The sequence below is a fragment of the Rhinolophus sinicus genome, chromosome 8 (genome assembly GCF_057876585.1).
Source record: "Rhinolophus sinicus isolate RSI-liver-muscle chromosome 8, RSI-T2T, whole genome shotgun sequence".
In the NCBI taxonomy this organism is placed as follows: Eukaryota; Metazoa; Chordata; class Mammalia; order Chiroptera; family Rhinolophidae; genus Rhinolophus; species Rhinolophus sinicus.
Window position 1 is genome coordinate 47,344,435 of NC_142508.1, and position 17,272 is coordinate 47,361,706.

Genomic DNA, 17,272 nt, shown 5'->3' on the forward strand with positions numbered 1-17,272 from the left:
TTCTTCAAGAGGAAATAGAAAGTTTTGCAAGAAATACCAGTGCCACAGTGAAAGTTTGTTACATAAAACTGATTTTTATTAGAAACCAAGAATTTTATTCACACCACTTTTTACTTCTTTTGCAACTTTAATTTTCAACTTTATAACATTTACTGGAGCCACTGGATGACTAAATATGTTCACATGCCCATTAACTGAAGGTAATTTCTATGTACAACTCAAGTAAAATTGTAAGCTACCTACATAAGAAATGCATATTAATTTATATACTTGTTTGCTCTCCTGTAGAAACATTTACAAGTAGCATCACTGCAAATATTTTAACATAATTCCTACATCCTTCAGGTTGTTCCAGCATTAATTTTCTGACATCTAGGAAAATAAGAACTCTTAGTGAACACTTGAATACATTTTTTACATAAGCTTTCTCTCCAGTTTGAGTTCTTTAATGTAGAAAGAGGGATGTACTTTAACTGAAGGACTATCCACAACTTTTATATTCACATTGCTTCTCTCCTGTACATATTTATACATGTCGTATAAGAGATTCATATTGCTAATGTCTTTCCCATATTTGTTACATATATGTAACAGTGGATTTACTTATGTCAGTTAAGGGATTAATACTGCTAAAGGCATACTCACATTTATTGCCTTCATATAGTCCCTCTACAATGTGAAATCTGATGGACAATAAGGCATTGTACTATTGCTAAAGACCTTCCCATATTCATTACATTCATAAGACTTACCTCAAACATAAATTTTCTGATTTCGAATCAGGGAGGACCAATGGCTGAAGTGTATTATGATGAATACTGCATTCATACAGTTTCTCTCTTACATGATTTTTCACATGTATAGTAATTCATACGGCCTAAAGGCTTTTCCACACTTATTGCATTATGTATTCTCTGATGGGCAGTAAGATTTGAGCCTTTGCTAAAAGCTTTCCCACATTCATTACATTTATATGGCTTTTCTCCAGTATGAATTCTCTGATGTACAGTAAGGTTTGAACTACAACTGAAGGTCTTCCCACATTTAATACATTCATAGGGTTTCTCTCCAGTATGAATTCTGTGATGTTGAAGCAGGGATGACCTATGACTGAAGGCTTTCCCACATATACTGCATTCATAAGGTTTCAATCTAGTGTGATTTCTCAAATGCATATTCAGTGATTCAGGTTGGTTGAAGGATTTCCGGCATTTTTGACATTCAAAGGGTTTTTCTTCAGTATGAATACTCTGATGCTGAATAAGAAATGAGAGGCTACTAAAGACTTTTAGACATTTGTTGCATTCGAACTGTTTCTCTATCATGTGAATTCTTTGATGTCGAGTAAGGTGTGAGCTACAGCAAAAGGCTTTTCCACATTCACTACATTCGTAAGGTTTCTCTCCAGTATGAATTTTCTGATGGTGAATGAGAGATGACCTATGAATGAAGGCCTTCCCACATATTCGACACTCATAGAGTTTTTCTTGAGTATGAATTCTCAGATGTTCAATGAGATGTGAAACACGACTGAAAGACTTTCCACAGTGCATACATTCATATGGTTTCTCTCCAGTATGAGTGCTTTGATGATTAGTAAGTGATGAGACATGGCTGAAGGCCTTCCCACATTCAATACATTTGTAAGGTTTCTCTCCACTATGGCTTATCTGATGTCGAGTAAGGGATGAGCCATGGCTAAAAGTCTTCCCACATTCACGACATTCATAGGGTTTCTCTCCTGTATGAATTCTCCAATGGCGATTAAGGATTGATTGTTTGCCAAAGGCTTTCCCACATTCACTGCATGTATAGACCTTCTCTCTATTATAAGTCTGGTGAAGTGTAAGAGATTTGCTCTGGCTGAAGGCTGCCACACTTTCATTAAAATTCAAAAGTTTCTTCCCACCATTGATATCCTCATTTTTTATAAATGACTTTTTCGGTAAGCTCTTCTTAAATATATCATGTTTACGTGATTTCCCTTCAGCAGAAATTCTCTGTGGTTCAGAAAGAACAGACTTTAAATTTAAATGGAAGATGCTTCTAAATGTATATTTGTAAACATTTTCCCCAGTAGAAGTTTCTCTAATAGTGAGAGTCACTGATCTGAAACGTTCTACCTGATTTTCATGCTTCCCCTCCAACTTCTCTATATATTCCCAGTCCTTGTTAAAATTTGAAAATTCATGACTTTGTTTTATAATTTTTTCTGCTATTACCGTTTGGGATGAATCTTCATCATAAATATCCTCCTTTGTTGATAATTCCTTGTTTCCCCATCTTGATTCCCAATCTGAAATATATCAAGAAAGCAAAACACTGCTTTTTCTGTACTTCCTGAAAATAAATTTCTATGATAGAAATAGAATTGGATTAAAAAATAAAGGTCTACCCTGACCTCCCAGAAAACACATGGCTCTGACAACTCTCAAATATTCAATGATTTCTGAACACAGTTCAAGTAGAGCACAGAGAATAATACAGACAGCTCACAGAGGCAGGCACAGAGTGTAATAAAGAACCTGGGTTATATATAAGCAATCAGTATGTGGAAAAAATGCAACTATCAGAAAGACAATGTGGAAGGCATTCTGGAATCCAAACCCAACATTTTGTGCCTATATATTTATGTGAAAGAACACATCTGTCTCACAGCCTTGGTACTCCAACGTTCAATCAATCTCAATTTGCTGTCAGATTAGTATACTTAAAATGCAAAATGTGGGCCAGCCCGGTGGCTCAGGCGGTTAGAGCTCCGTGCTCCTAACTCCGAAGGCTGCCAGTTCGATTCCCACATGGGCCAGTGGGCTCTCAAAGCCAAGGTTGCCGGTTCGACTCCCGCAAGGGATGGTGGGCTGTGCCCCCTGCAACTAGCAACAGCAACTGGACCTGGAGCTGAGCTGCGCCCTCCACAACTAAGACAAAGAACAACAACTTGAAGCTGAACAGAACCCTCCACAACTAAGATTGAAAGGACAACAACTTGACTTGGAAAAAAGTCCTAGAAGTACACCCTGTTCCCCAATAAAGTCCTGTTCCCCTTCCCCAATAAAAAAATCTTAAAAAAAAAAAAAAAAAAGAACTTAAAGACATGAAAAAAAAAATGCAAAATGTATAGTGCTGCATTAAAATTACAATGACAGCAAAATAATCTAAATATACTTTATGGCTCACAAAAATTTAGGCTTTTGTGAGTTTATGGAAGATCTGTGTGAAATCATATTATTTATTGGACATTAGAAAATATTGTTCTTAGAAAACTTCTTATACATTACTTACTTCCTCTAACACTTATGTTTGTATTTAATCTTTGAAGCTCAGCCTTAAGTTGACAAGTGATTTTTCCATCTAATTGACATCTTTCTTAACCTAAAACCACCAGTATATTTTTCCTTAAGTGGACTTAAAAAGAGTAATTTGTCTTATTTTGTTTCAAATAAAGTAACACTTTGAATTATTATAATGGCAAAACCCTCCACTTTTGATTAGATGACATGACTAATACAGAAAATAATTTGGGATGGAGGAATGGTCATTTTGAAATCTAAGCTAAGGATCCCTCAATTTTTGTTACATTTGGGAATCTCTGAAAACAGTCACCCTAAAATATCCTAAAATGCCCCCCCACACATCCTTTCTACAAGCATCTTTAACAAAGACCTGATTTGCTTGATTCACCATGATTTACCTGGAAACATAGCTTTTGTCAGTGTTTTCTCCACCATCCAAGGTTCTTTCCCATCCTCCAATAAAGTGATCACATATGGCTTAGGTATGGAAAGACCTGCTTACAGGAAAAATATGGAACTTGTGTAAGCTGTGGTCCTCAAAGAGGATAAGCCGTCATCACAAAAGGGACCAAAGAAAGGTCTGAAGGATGTCCACTTAAATGGGGATAAGCTTCAGGCACAACAGAGCTACAAACTTCCTTGGGAACATGGAACAGAAATTCAGCCATTTACCCAGGAGAATTTCCATTAATTCAGAGCGGCAAAAGAAAGCTCTCCCCCACTGAGGAAAAGGGGAGATATGCTTACCTAGAGAGACTAGAGTCTCGTAATTCTGAACCATCACATCCTTGTATAAATCCCTCTGAGCAGAATCTAGCCATCCCCACTCTTCATGAGAGAAGTCTATGGCCACATCACTAAATGTTACCTGAAATAATAAACATATTTAGGCTCAACCATAGCCCAGGTCTCTTCTGTCACTGGACAAGGGATAAAATTACCCTGGTTGTAGAAAAAAGGGAACAAGATTCAGCAGTTGTGATAATAATCAGAAATCTGATCTAATTTATGTAATAATTGGATAATTATGTTTTTGGTATTGTACCATAAGCATGAGAGACAAATAGTAAGAGCTTTGCTTCAGGAGAGTTAATTTGTTAGGGAACAGAATTATAAAAATTTTTAAAAATCAGCATTCAACATTAGACAGCACATAGTCAAGTGCTTAGTTATGTTTCTTATAGCTACATGCTAGGTAAATAATAAAAAAATGAAGATCCACCACAGTTCAAAAAAATATCCAATGGGTCAGAAAAAAAACACTTTTATATTAAAGATAGACACACATAACTAATCTATAAACAAAAAAGAAAAGCATTTATGGCATATACTTAAAATATGTATGATAATCAATCTATAATTAAAATAATTTGAGACCCTCTGGCAAGAAAACTAAAGGATGGTTTCATGCGATTGGTAGTCCCTGAATAGGGCCTTAAAGTAAGGTTAAAGAATAAAAGGGTCATGCTCGCTTCGGCAGCACATATACTAAGAATAAAAGGGCACACTTCAAGGAAAATATTCTAAGGAAATAGATTTCTTCTCAAGAGTACTCATTCATGGTATTATTTAAAACAGTGAAACTTTAGAAAAAGCTTAAATGTTCAATAACAGCTTACTGGTTAGTCAAATTATAATATGTGCAAAAATGTATGCATTTAAAATGGCATTATTACTATCTTTCATTGGCAAAACAGACATTGTTTGGCTATGGTAAATTTTTCATTCCACAAGTGGTTGATTCAATATCCTATTACTTAATTGGGGTATGTTTACCAGTGACACTGGTCTTTAGTTCCACACTGAGAATTTACCTTTGTCAGGTGTTGGGAAAATAATTAAAAACTGTATCTGTCAAGCAGAAAATCCTCTCTACAATGTAGAAAAGAGACAGGTTTTATTACTGAATAAGCATTAAACCAGACTGTAATGCACGTGATAGGCAATCACTAATGAGATGCCAAAGACAGAAAGAAATCTCACCCTTTCACAAAGCCAGGCAGATACAATCCATTACATACATGCTTTCAAAATAAATGATAACTTGTCTTTCAGTAAGAGGATTTGACAGCATCATTTGCTATACATAGTTCATCCTAAATTTACCTGGTAATAAGAAAAAATAAAACCTCTCTTATCTTTATGATAAGCACATAGTTTCAACTTGGAGCCAGGATCCTAGGCTAAAACTCCCACACAAACAGGTAGTTAAAGGGAGCATCTTACTTCATATTTGCCTTTCAAAGAGATGGATCCAAAACCCTAAGAAAGACTTTACTGCCTTGGAAAATTGGCAGAGACTTATTTCACTTTGAAAAAGATTTACAAGCCTCTCAAGGGCAGGGGGAAAGGATTTACAATTATAGGTTTTTCTCAAGGAAATACTCTAAGAAAATGGGAAGGGGGAGTCTTTTCCCTTTTGTACCAGGGAAAATTCTTTTTTCCATTCGTATTTACTCTTACCAACACTATGTTAAATGCATAAAACACTAGGTTTTATTTCACCAAGGCAAAGATATTTCATATTTTAAGTTTTGAACGCATTAATGAATGCCACTGTATTAAAAGTCTAAAGAAGAAACCTCATTAACTAACACTCTTTGCTCTTTATTTAGATCACGTTTCTCAACCTTGGCATTATTCACATTTTAGGTTGTATAATCCTCATATTGTGGAGAGCTGTCCTGTGCACTATAGGATGTTTAGCAGCATCCCTAACCTCTATCCGTTAGATGCTAGTAGCAACTCCCCTCCTCGCTAGGGTTGTGACAACCAAAAATTTTCTAAATATCACCAAATGCCCCCTATCGGTAGGGTCAAGAAGGACAAAATCTCCTGTTCGAGAACCACTGCTTTAGAAAATTTTTGCAGTTCCTTGGAAGACTCTCTTAGGCATCTCTACCTGTACTCCGTTCAGTATAACTTCACTTCCACCTCTGCCTCCCAGGTACTATGGGCCACCAAAACCAGTTCCGGCCTTGCTTCCCCAGGGATGCTTCAACTCTTTCTTCCCCGTCAATTGCCTGGGTAACCTGGGATGTTCGTCCATCTTTGTCCACAGGAGAACTTAGGATATTTGTCCTAGCACCTACCATAATTTCTTATGCTTTCTTACTTTTCTACAGGTTCTACACTGCTCAATACAGTAACCACTAGCCACATTTGGCTATATACATTTAAATTAAAAATTAAATAAAATAAAAAATCCAATGTCTCAGTCACTCTAATAATCATAGTTCAAGTACTCAATAGTCACATGGGGCAGGTGGCTACCATGCTAGACAGCACACATTTAGAGTATTTCCACCACTGTAGACAATTCTCTTAGACAGTACTGCACATGAAGTCCTGCATGTCAGTGTGACTCAAACCTAGGGAAGACTCTTCCTAACAGGTACTCCATTAGTGTGTAGGAAATGAATCAATGAATGATTTTGGCAATCAATTCATTTTAGCTTTTACTTCAAAAAACAAAAGTTCTTTCAATTCTAATTATCAAATACTCCCAAGAAACCAGACTTTGCCCAACATGCACATCTGCCACTCATACCTTCTGTGCAAGCTTCACCTTCCACCCCATGATTCTGCCCACCATTTTTTCATCACTCATTCACTCAACAACTATTTCCTAGGCATCTGTTTTTGTGCCAGGTACCACTCTGGGTACTGAAGATAAAACAGCCAACAAAAAAGAAAAAACCTCCCTCCCAGTGGGAGGAGACAAACCATGAGCATATTTATATACTAAACACATACTGTATCAGCTAGTGAGTGATTTAAGTACTATGGAAAACAGCAGAACAGTGATGGAAGGGTGAAAGTGACAGTTGAAAGAAGGTGACTAACAATTTTAAATAGGTGTTTGGGGAAGCTTTACTGAGAAAGCAACCAATGAGCAAAAATATAGAGAAGGTAAGAATACAAGCTTATGCATATATCTGGGGAAAGAATATTCCAAGCAGATGGGACAGCAACTTCCAAGGCCCGGAGGCAGGAGCCAGTGTGGCTGGGGCCTACGGGGAACAAGGAGACAGAGAAGAAAGACGAGATCAGAGAGGTCATAGAGAGCCCAATTGGATAAAGCTTTTTAAGTCACTACAGAACTCTGACTTCTATTCTGAGTTAAGGCAAGCGAAGAGTTTTAAGCTGAGGAATAAGATTTTATATAACAAAAGGATCACTGTGACAGCTGTACTGAGACGAGACTGAAGAGAGTCAAGAGCAGAAGCAGGGAACCCCGCTAGGAGGCTACTGAAATCTAGGTTGGCTTGGATCAGGGTGACAGTGGTGGTGGCAGTGACACGGTAACCAATAGTCAGATTCTGTACATATCCTGTATATATTTTAGAACCAACTATAGTGTCTGAATGTGAGTTATAAGAGAAAGGGAGAAATCAAAATGACTCCAAACGTCTCTTGACTTGAATAACTGAAAGGATTGATATACCACTGAGACCACATGATACAACTTTGACAACCATAAAGCAAATAACCTAAATTCCCAACTTGAATTTTGAACTGTAATTGTATAAAGTTCCGTCCAAGACTCTACAGAGGCTTCTAGCAAGAAACTGGTGGAAAAGATGAGAAACTGAGAAGATAATACTTTGGAGTTCTTCTGCAGGCCCCATCCTTTGTTATAACGAAAGAAATCATGGATCCAGTCCCTAAACGGACATTGTTAAGTGGGAAATGGTAGGAGAAGCAAAGCAAACACTCAAGAGTCCTAATCAGAAGGTGTTTCAGGAAGATTTGGGGACATATTAACTTACCTGGAACATGACTTCGCAATTTCCAATCGTCAACACCGTCGTCTTCCCAGGCTCTTTTCTTACAGAAGGGTACTGTCCTAAGGGAGATCAAGAACAGGAAAAAGCAGTTACGAAAAACCATGCTTATCTTGCAGCTCTGGGCCACACCTGCACTGGAAAAGCACAGTGGGAATCACTTTCTAGGGATCTGATCTTTCTCTGAACTAAGAGAGTGTTCCTTGGGATGATGCAACCGTTTACCGGGTGCCACCCGCGTGTAAATCAGCTTTTATATACATAAGAGACAAATTCATAAAAAAACAGTAATAATGTTAAATGTGCGCTCGTTTAATCTTCACTACTTTACGCAGGTGGGCATTCACATTATTCCAGATTTCCTTTTTAAACGATGAAAAAACTGAAACTTGGCGATACTGAAGCAATTTGTTCAAGGTGATACAACTAGAGAGCCCCCGCTTCATGATTGGATAACAAAAACAATTGTAGACGGCGTTTTCTTTCAGTACGTACTATGTACATTCACTCCCCCACTTTCTTTCCGCGAAGCTTTATGAGGTAAGAGGTAGGGCCATCCTGAGGTCCCTTTTACAAGCGCAGGACAGAGAGGCCCATAAAGCTATGGCCCTGCTTGGGCTCACATGGAGGGTAGACCCTGGGATCAGCAAGAGCTGGCGGCAGTGCCCAGCGCCCAGCACCGTTAGCCTGAGGCCCGCCCGCCGCCCTCCCCGGACCCACACTTGCCCGAATCCTCAGCGGTCCGGAGGCCCGAGCGGGGACGTCCAGGGCTCGCACCTCCGCGTACGGGACGCGCCGGGTCGCTGTGAGCCAACAATGGCCGCCGCCCTCGCGGAAACTGCACTGCCCCGAGTCCTTCCAACTTCCAGGACGGAGAATTCCGCCGCCTGGTCCAAGACTACCGCGTGGTGGACCAAGGACGGAGCGCACACTAGAGCGGCATTTCTCATACTCCTCGGTGTCAGGCACACAAGTTACCGGCGCCTCGCTGGTCGTGGTCGCCTCCTGCAAAACCACATTTCCCAGAAGTCCCCGTGGCAGCGCGTGGTCTCCGAGCACCGCGAGAACTACTGACGGCTTTCTAAGAAACTTCTCCACCTGGAGTTGTCCTGGCAGAGTATCTCATCAGGACATGCACGCAGAGTATGGAGAAGACAACCCTCGCCTGTGTTGAACACTGCTACCCTACACTTGCATTGTAAAGACAATGGCATCTGAACCACGAAACTACACTTCTCAGAAAATAATGTGGGTGAAAGATTTTTGGGTTATTTGTCTGCTGGCGCTCATGTTCTCCTGCCTGGATATGGGCAGTTATTAGCTGGTGGTGGATGAGAACTCGCCTCTACTAAAAAGGACCCCTCAAACACTGTTGGTGGGAGTGTAAATTGGTACAGCCACTATGGAAAACATTATGGAGGTTCCTTAAAAAATTAAGAATAGAATTACCATGTGACCCAGCAATCCCTCTGCTGGGTTTCTACCACAAAAATCTGAAAATATTTATCCATAAAGATATATGTACTGTGATGTTCATTGCAGCATTATTTATAGTGGCCAAGACATGGAAATAACCAAAGTGTCCTTGAATAGATGATTGGATAAAGGAGATGTGGTATATACACATGATGGAATACTACTCTGCCATAAAAAAGATGAAATACTGCCATTTGCAACAACATGGATGGACCTTGAGATTATTATGCTAAGAAAAAGTCAAGAACCATATGATTTCACTCAAATGTGGGATATAAAACTAAAGGGAACAAAGGAGCAAGACAAACAAAAACTCATAGACACAGACAACAGTTTAGTGGTTACCAAAGGGTAAGGTGAAGGGGGGGTGAGGTGGTAGAAGAGGGTAAAAGGGGTCAAATATATGGTGATGGAAGGAGAACTGACTCTGGGTGGTGAGCACACAATGTGATACATGGATGATGTATTATAAAATTGTACATTTGAAACCTATGTAGTTTTGTTGACCATTGTCACCCCCACAAATTTAATTTTAAAAAAAGAATTAAAATTTTTTCACTATCCACATAATGCACATTTCTTGTCATTATTACTCAAGTTTTTAGTGGACATTTAAAGATGTGAAATAAGTGCAGTTGACCCTCGAACAACACAGCGGATTACAGGTGCCAACCCCCTCACACATATATAGTCAAATATCTGCATATAATTTGACTCCCCAGAAACTTAACTACTAGTAGCCTACTGTTGACCAGAAGTCTAACTAATAACATAAGCAGCCGATTAACACACATTCTGTATGTTATATGTATTATATACTGTGTTCTTATAATAAAGTAAGCTAGAGAAAATGAAATAAAATCATAGAAAGAGAAAATACACTTCCAGTATTTATTTTAAAAATTCGTGTATAACTGGACCCACACAGTTCAAACCCGTGTCATTCAAGGGTCAACTGTATTTTAAATATATTTTCATATGTTTGATGCTAAGATATATAAAGCCTTGATTTTTTAATATATTTTTTGTATTTGGGCATCATATATTCTACTAAATTTTTATTTAATCCTCTTCACTTAAAAAGAAAGGTATTGCATTATCTAAAAATAAAATTGTTTAATGATTTGCTTTACAGTCTTTATATTTTCATTTTCATTATTGTTTGGGGTAGGCTGGAATATTTTTATGGGTTTTTTTCCAGTTTTTTTTGGAGGGGCCTGCAACGTTTTTGAATATTTGCTATGGTAGTGGTCATTATAGCTTGCTCCTCATTGAAATGCAACTGAATCTTCAGCTTCAATATCCTAATACTGAATGGCTCTTACACTTAATAATCTAGTTTGGTTATGGTCGATTATTCTGTTAGTATTATACTCTGACATAGGTCATCCATATTATATCTTGAACACCAGCATTTTCATTCAAATTCATTTATAGACTGTATAAAATATTTAGTCATTAGTGGAACATTTGACCAGAGAGAGTGCAGAAAGATATTCTAGCACAGACAAAACAGAAATGGCATAAGAACAAGATACATATGGATATGGATATTTAAAGAACTGATGTGGGGCCAGCCCAGTGACTCAGGTGGTTGGAGCTCCGTGCTCCTAACTCCAAAGGCTGCCGGTTCGATTCCCACGTGGGCCAGTGGGCTGTCAACCACAAGGTTGCCGGTTCAACTCCTCGAGGCCTGCAAGGGATGGTGGGCTCTGCCCCCTGCAACTAAGATTGAACACAGCACCTTAAGCTGAGCTGCTGCTGAGCTCCTGGATGGTTCAGTTGGTTGGGAGTGCGTCTTCTCAACCACAAGGTTGCTGGTTCGACTCCCACAAGGGATGGTGGGCTGCGCCCCCTGCAACTAGCAACAGCAACTGAACCTGGAGCTGAACTGCACTCTCCACAACTAAGACTGAAAGAACAACTTGAAGCTTGAATGGCACCCTCCACAACTAAGATTGAAAGGACAACAACTTGACTTGGAAAAAAGTCCTGGAAGTACACACTGTTCCCCAAGAAAGTCCTGTTCCCCTTCCCCGATAAATATATTAAAAAAAATAGAACTGATGTATATGCCGAACTGAAACAACACACTTGTTAAGTGTATGTTTTAAACCTAACTGACATTTCATGTTCAATATTTTTTAAAGTTCTTAAGGTAAGGAATGTATTTTATGTACGGCATTTCTGAGTGGGGAAGAATGATTAGCAGTATACAATAGATTTCAATTGCCTTGATAAAGTACACCACTTATGTTCCTTCCTAGGATTTACTGGTCCTGAATAAACCTATTATCCTTTGGCTGGCCCGGTGGATCAGGTGGTTGGAGCTCCGTGCTCCTGACTCCGAGGGCTGCCGGTTCAGTTCCCACATGGGCCAGTGGGCTCTTGGCCACAAGGTTGCCAGTTCAATTCCTCGAGTTCCACAAGGGATGGTGGGCTCTGCCCCCTGCAACTAAGATTGAACATGGCACCTTGAGTTGAGCTGCCTCCCGGATGGCTCAGTTGTTGGTTGGAGCGCGGGCTCTCAACCACAAGGTTGCCAGTTCAATTCCTCGACTCCCACAAGGGATGGTGGGCAGTGCCCCCTGCAACTAAAATTGAACACAGCACCTTGAACTGAGCTACCGCTGAGCTCCCGGATGGCTCAGTTGGTTGAAGCGTGTCCTCTGAACCACAAGGTTGCTGGTTTGACTTCCCGCAAGGGATGGTGGGCTGTGCCCCCTGCAACTAGCAACGGCAACTGGACCTGGAGCTGAGCTGCGCCCTCCACAACTAAGACTGAAAGGACAACAACTTGATTTTAAAATAAATAAATAATTAATTAATTTTAAAAAAACAAACAAAAAAAACCTATTATCCTTTGATTGAATATCATACAGTGCCTTGGCAATGGGGATATTTGTTTCCCAGCCAGCAGGTGGAACACTAGGGAATACTGTACTTCTTTGTTACTACATCTTTATTTATTGTATTGGATGGGGTTAAGGCACACAAATTTGATTTTCAAAAACCTGATATTTGCCAACTGGTTTTTCTCTCTAAACGAATACTTGAGACAATGCAGCTTTCAGAATGAAATATTTCCTGAATATGTGTGCCTACATATTATTCTTTTTATCTTCACAGAATGACCGGAGGGGTGGCCCTTGGCACCACCTCTATCTTGAATGGCTTCCAGGCCATCACAAGTAGCCTCAGCAGCCCTCAGTGAAAGGTCTCAGGGTCAAAGCCCCCAAGTACATTGGCTTTTTAATTAACCTCTGACGGAACCTTCATATGCTGGTAAATTTTATTGTACCTATGTATATTACAGGCACAAGGGAAAGCAAAATCCCCACAGAGAAACAGAATTTGGGGTACTGTTCTGGCATAATTATTGACAGAACTGTGTGCTAATCACATTTAGTGATATTATCCTCCAATGATGTGTTGTTTTGGCTGTGATTTCGGCCACTGGCTCCATGGTGCTCAACGTGATAGACGTGAGGATGTCCTACACACTCACAGCAAAAAACTCTTATCAAAAAAAATGCTCACTAAGAACGAAGCCACATAGAGCATCCTCATCTGTCAGCATACTTGTCTCTTTTTACTCACGACCTTCATTCTTTACCTTTTATGTGTCTCACTTTGATAAACCCAGTTGGTTCCTGATGAATGCCACTCTACTTATTGCTGCAGGTTTCCCCACTCTCAGCCCCTCTGTGCTCAGCTACAGAGACCCCCATGTCTCTAGATTCTGCTTTGCCTTCTGCTCAAGGATCACACATTTCTCTAAGCTGGTCAGAGCACTATACAAGTTAGAGTTTATGCCTTTGAATATTGTTCATTTTAAAATTCATTCTCCCATTTATTTAAGAACTCACTATAATCAAATCAGATTGTGGACAGACTCAGAAACAAGACAGACTGAGCCGACCCCCAAATAATTTGTAACTTAGCAAAAAGCCAGGCATAAAACAAGGTCGGTATTCTCAAATTCATCTTGCGTGTGAGGATTCAATTTGAGAAATCCCAGTGCTCGCATCTAACAAGGAGCTGAACAGAACTCAGTGCTTTCCTCTCAATCTTTTTCTTCAGGTCTCCTTTTATCATCCGAGCCCTGCTAAATCTCTCCTATTTACCCCTATCTTCTTGAAGACGAGGGGAGGAAAACCTTCTACCGTGCAGAGCAATTTAACTCTTTTCATAGTTATGTATTCCAATTCCTACACTACAGATGCTATTCTAAATGAACATACAATTCTTAAAACTGATAATAATATCAGAAAGAGAAATGAAAAAAATCCCATTTACACACTTCATAGGCTACATAGATGCCTGACCACTGCACTATACACCTAAAGCTGAAGTTGAATAACATTGAATGTCAACTATAATTACATTGAATGTCAACTATGTAGTTGAATAATATTGAATGTCAACTATATATGAGGTGGAGTACAATATAGGGAATACAGTCAATGGAATTGTAACAGCTATATTTGCTGTCAGAGGGGTTGTAGATTGGGGGCGGTTATCACTTTGTGAGGGGTGTAAATGTCTAGCTGTTTGTAACGATGAGTGGGGAAATGAAGAGGAGCCCATGCCAAAAAGGACCCCATCAATTTATTTGGAAATATACAATAGCAAAAGACAAAGGCAATCAGGAAATGTGCAATGACAGAAGGTAAAGGCAGTTAAGACTAAACTATACACATTACTAATAATATTATGCCAAAGAAGCTCACCAAACTCCAGTGAGGAGACAACACTGGAAAGGTCGGGAACCAAAGAAAAAGACCTCGCCAGGTCTGCGGCTAAAGACTGAGGGGTCCCCTAGTGCTGCAAGCTGCATGCAAGTTCCAATGCACTGCCAATTGAGGTCTGTCTTATATATCTCTTTAGATGCACGTTAGAGCCAATTTTCTTGTTCCTGCTTCCCCCTCAGGGAATGGCCAGTTCCGGGAGGGTTCAGCAGCTAATGTGATAAGGATATTGTTTATGTGGCTGAAGGGCGAGTTCATCTGGACAAACAACCTGCTGTTCCCACCTGGGGCCATCGGCCCAAGGCCATTTAAGGCTTGGCAACGTCTGTCATGTCCTCTTATATAACTTGGTTACTTCTCCTCATCTCTCCTCTGCCGGGAATGAGATGAGGGAGAAACAGACAAAAAGAAACAATGGAGTCATATCAGCCAATGAAGGGACATTTCCCTAACATCTTCCCCACATTATTACATTGTTTTGTACACCTGAAACCAAAACAGAAAGAAAAAAAATCCATTTATAGTTGCAATAATTATTGAAAGAAAATGAATAGGACATAAAGAAGTGGAAAGATATTCTGTGTTCATGGATTGGAAGAATTAACAAACATTGTTAAAATGTCCATATAACCTAAAGAATCTACTGATTCAATACAATCCCTATCAAAACCCCAATGGAATTTTTACAATAATAGAATTTAAATTCCTCAGATTTGTATAGAACCACAAAAGATCCCAAATAGCCAAAACAATCCTGAGAAAAAAGAACAAAGCTGAAGGTATCACACTCCCTGACTTAAAGTTATACTAAAAAGCATAATAATAAAAACAGTATGGTCTTAGCAGAAAAATGGACACACAGACCAATGGAACATAATTGAGAACCCAGTAATAAACCCACGTGTATTTGGACAACTAATTTTTTACAAAGGAGACAAAAACATACAATAGAGAGAAAAAAAAGCTTCTTCAATAAATGGCACTGGGAAAATTGAAATGCCACACGCAAAAGAATAGAACTAGACTGCTATTTTTCACCATACACCAAAATTTACTCAAAATGAATGAAGGACCTAAATATAAGATCTGAAACAAAAAAATGAGTAGAAGAAAACATAGGTACTAAAATTATGCACGTTGGTCTTAGAATGGATTTTATGAAATTGACTTCAAAGGCAAGGGAAATAAAAGCAAAAATAAATGAATGAGATTACATCAAACTAAAAGCTTCTGCATGGCAAAAGCTACCATCAACAAAACAACAAAAAAACAACCAACTGAATGGGAAAAGATATTTGTAAATGATACCTCCAATAAGGGGCTAATATCCAAAATATATAAAGATCTCATACAACTCAACAACAATATAACAAACAATCCAACTTAAAAATGGTCAGAAGACCTAAACAGACACATTTGCCCCCCACAAAACCATACAAATGGCCAACAGATATATGAAAAGTTGTTCAACTTCACTAGCTATCAGGGAAATGTGAATCAAAACCATAATGAGATACTACCTCACACCTGTTAGAACAGCTATTGTCAAAAAAGACAAAAAATAACAAGTGTTGGAGATAATGTGGGAAAAAAGGAACCATCATACCCTGCTGGTGGAAATGTAAATTGGCACAGCCACTATGGAAAACAATATAAAGAGTCCTCAAAAAAATAAGAATAGAGCTACTGTATGATACAACAATCCCTCTTGTAGAAATCTACCTGAAAATTTTGAAAACATTTATCTGTAAAAGTATATGTACCCCTATGTTCAATGTAGCATTATTCATGATAGCCAAGACACAGAAATAACCTAAGTGTCCTTCAATGGATGATTGGATAAAGAAGATGTGATACATACATACAATGAAATACTACTCAGCCATAAGAAAGGAAGAAATACTGCCATTTGCAATGACATGGATTACTCTGGAGAGTATTATGCTAAGTGACGTAAGTCAGACAGAAAATGACAAGAACCCTATGATTTCGGTTCATATGTGGAATATGAAACAAAAAATAACAAAAAAACAAACCTCATGGATAATAAGGACAACAGAATGGTGGTTACCAGAGTGGGTGGGGGTGGGGGGAGTATGAAGAGAATAAAGGGGGTCAAATACATGGTGATGGAAGGAAACTAGGCTTTTGGTGGTGAACATATAATAGAGTATACAGATGTTGTATTATAAAGTTGTACACCTGAAATTTATATAACATTATTAATATATTACCTCAATAATTTTTAAAAAAATAAAAATCACTACATACAATTCATAAAGAAATATATAAAGAACAAAATTGCCATTTGCCAAAGCCATGCAAGCTAAAGTGGGATGACTTGATATGAACTTCAGAGAAATCACCAGTACAACTCATAGTATATGGACAGTCTTTATGCCTATTGCAGAAAAATCACCAAAGACATTCAAACTGCAGAACAGGAGAATCTATCAGACTGTCACTGCCTGCCTTCACTCCACCTGAAGATGCTTTGGGGGCAGACATCTAGCAATCTCAACTGGCTGCCTTCAAAACTCAGAAACTGAGTTTATAGTCTGCTTCAGTCATTAACCATTATTTTTCTTTTGTTTCTATAGCGACACCTCTTGTTAAATACATAATTGTTTGCACCATAGGCCTAGCTTTGGCAGCCTACCTGCATCTCCGCCTCCTGAAATGAGACACAACTGTTTAACTGAACTACTCAAGACCGAGACTAGTTTAATGAGATATGGAACAATCTATCAAACCAACTTTGGAAATTAAAACTTCTCAGGAAGTTGCAGAGGAGGGGACTGTGGCAGTTCAGAATAAGTCACCCCAAGATGTGCCTCTGTAGTATGCAGATTATTTTGAGCTAAAGGCAACCGAGACCCTATAGACTGTTGACAAAAGAAAGTCCAAACCTATAGAAAATTTTTATAATTGAGGACTGGCCTGGAAGCAAGATCTCAACAGATTG

General features: G+C 38.9%; 1 protein-coding gene across 9 annotated transcripts; it reads right to left on the reverse strand.

The window, feature by feature from the left end:
- Window positions 1–54: 54 nt before the first annotated feature.
- LOC109433987 (uncharacterized) lies at window positions 55–9,107 on the reverse strand. Of its 9 annotated transcripts, none has more exons than XM_088800664.1 (7): window positions 8,807–9,106; window positions 8,066–8,142; window positions 5,108–5,165; window positions 4,041–4,161; window positions 3,692–3,787; window positions 2,223–2,296; window positions 55–2,000 (listed from the first exon to the last, which is right to left on the reverse strand). In XM_088800664.1, the coding sequence occupies exons 4-7, from the start codon at window positions 4,072–4,074 to the stop codon at window positions 825–827; spliced, it is 1,380 nt and encodes a 459-aa protein (XP_088656790.1). In that variant the 5' UTR covers window positions 4,075–4,161; window positions 5,108–5,165; window positions 8,066–8,142; window positions 8,807–9,106; the 3' UTR covers window positions 55–824. The 9 variants fall into 9 exon arrangements, with proteins under 9 accessions (XP_088656790.1, XP_074171864.1, XP_074171863.1 ...); XM_074315763.2 differs by having other exon boundaries at window positions 3,692–3,790; window positions 8,807–9,000; XM_074315762.2 differs by lacking the exon at window positions 5,108–5,165 and having other exon boundaries at window positions 8,807–9,105.
- Window positions 9,108–17,272: the final 8,165 nt, after the last annotated feature.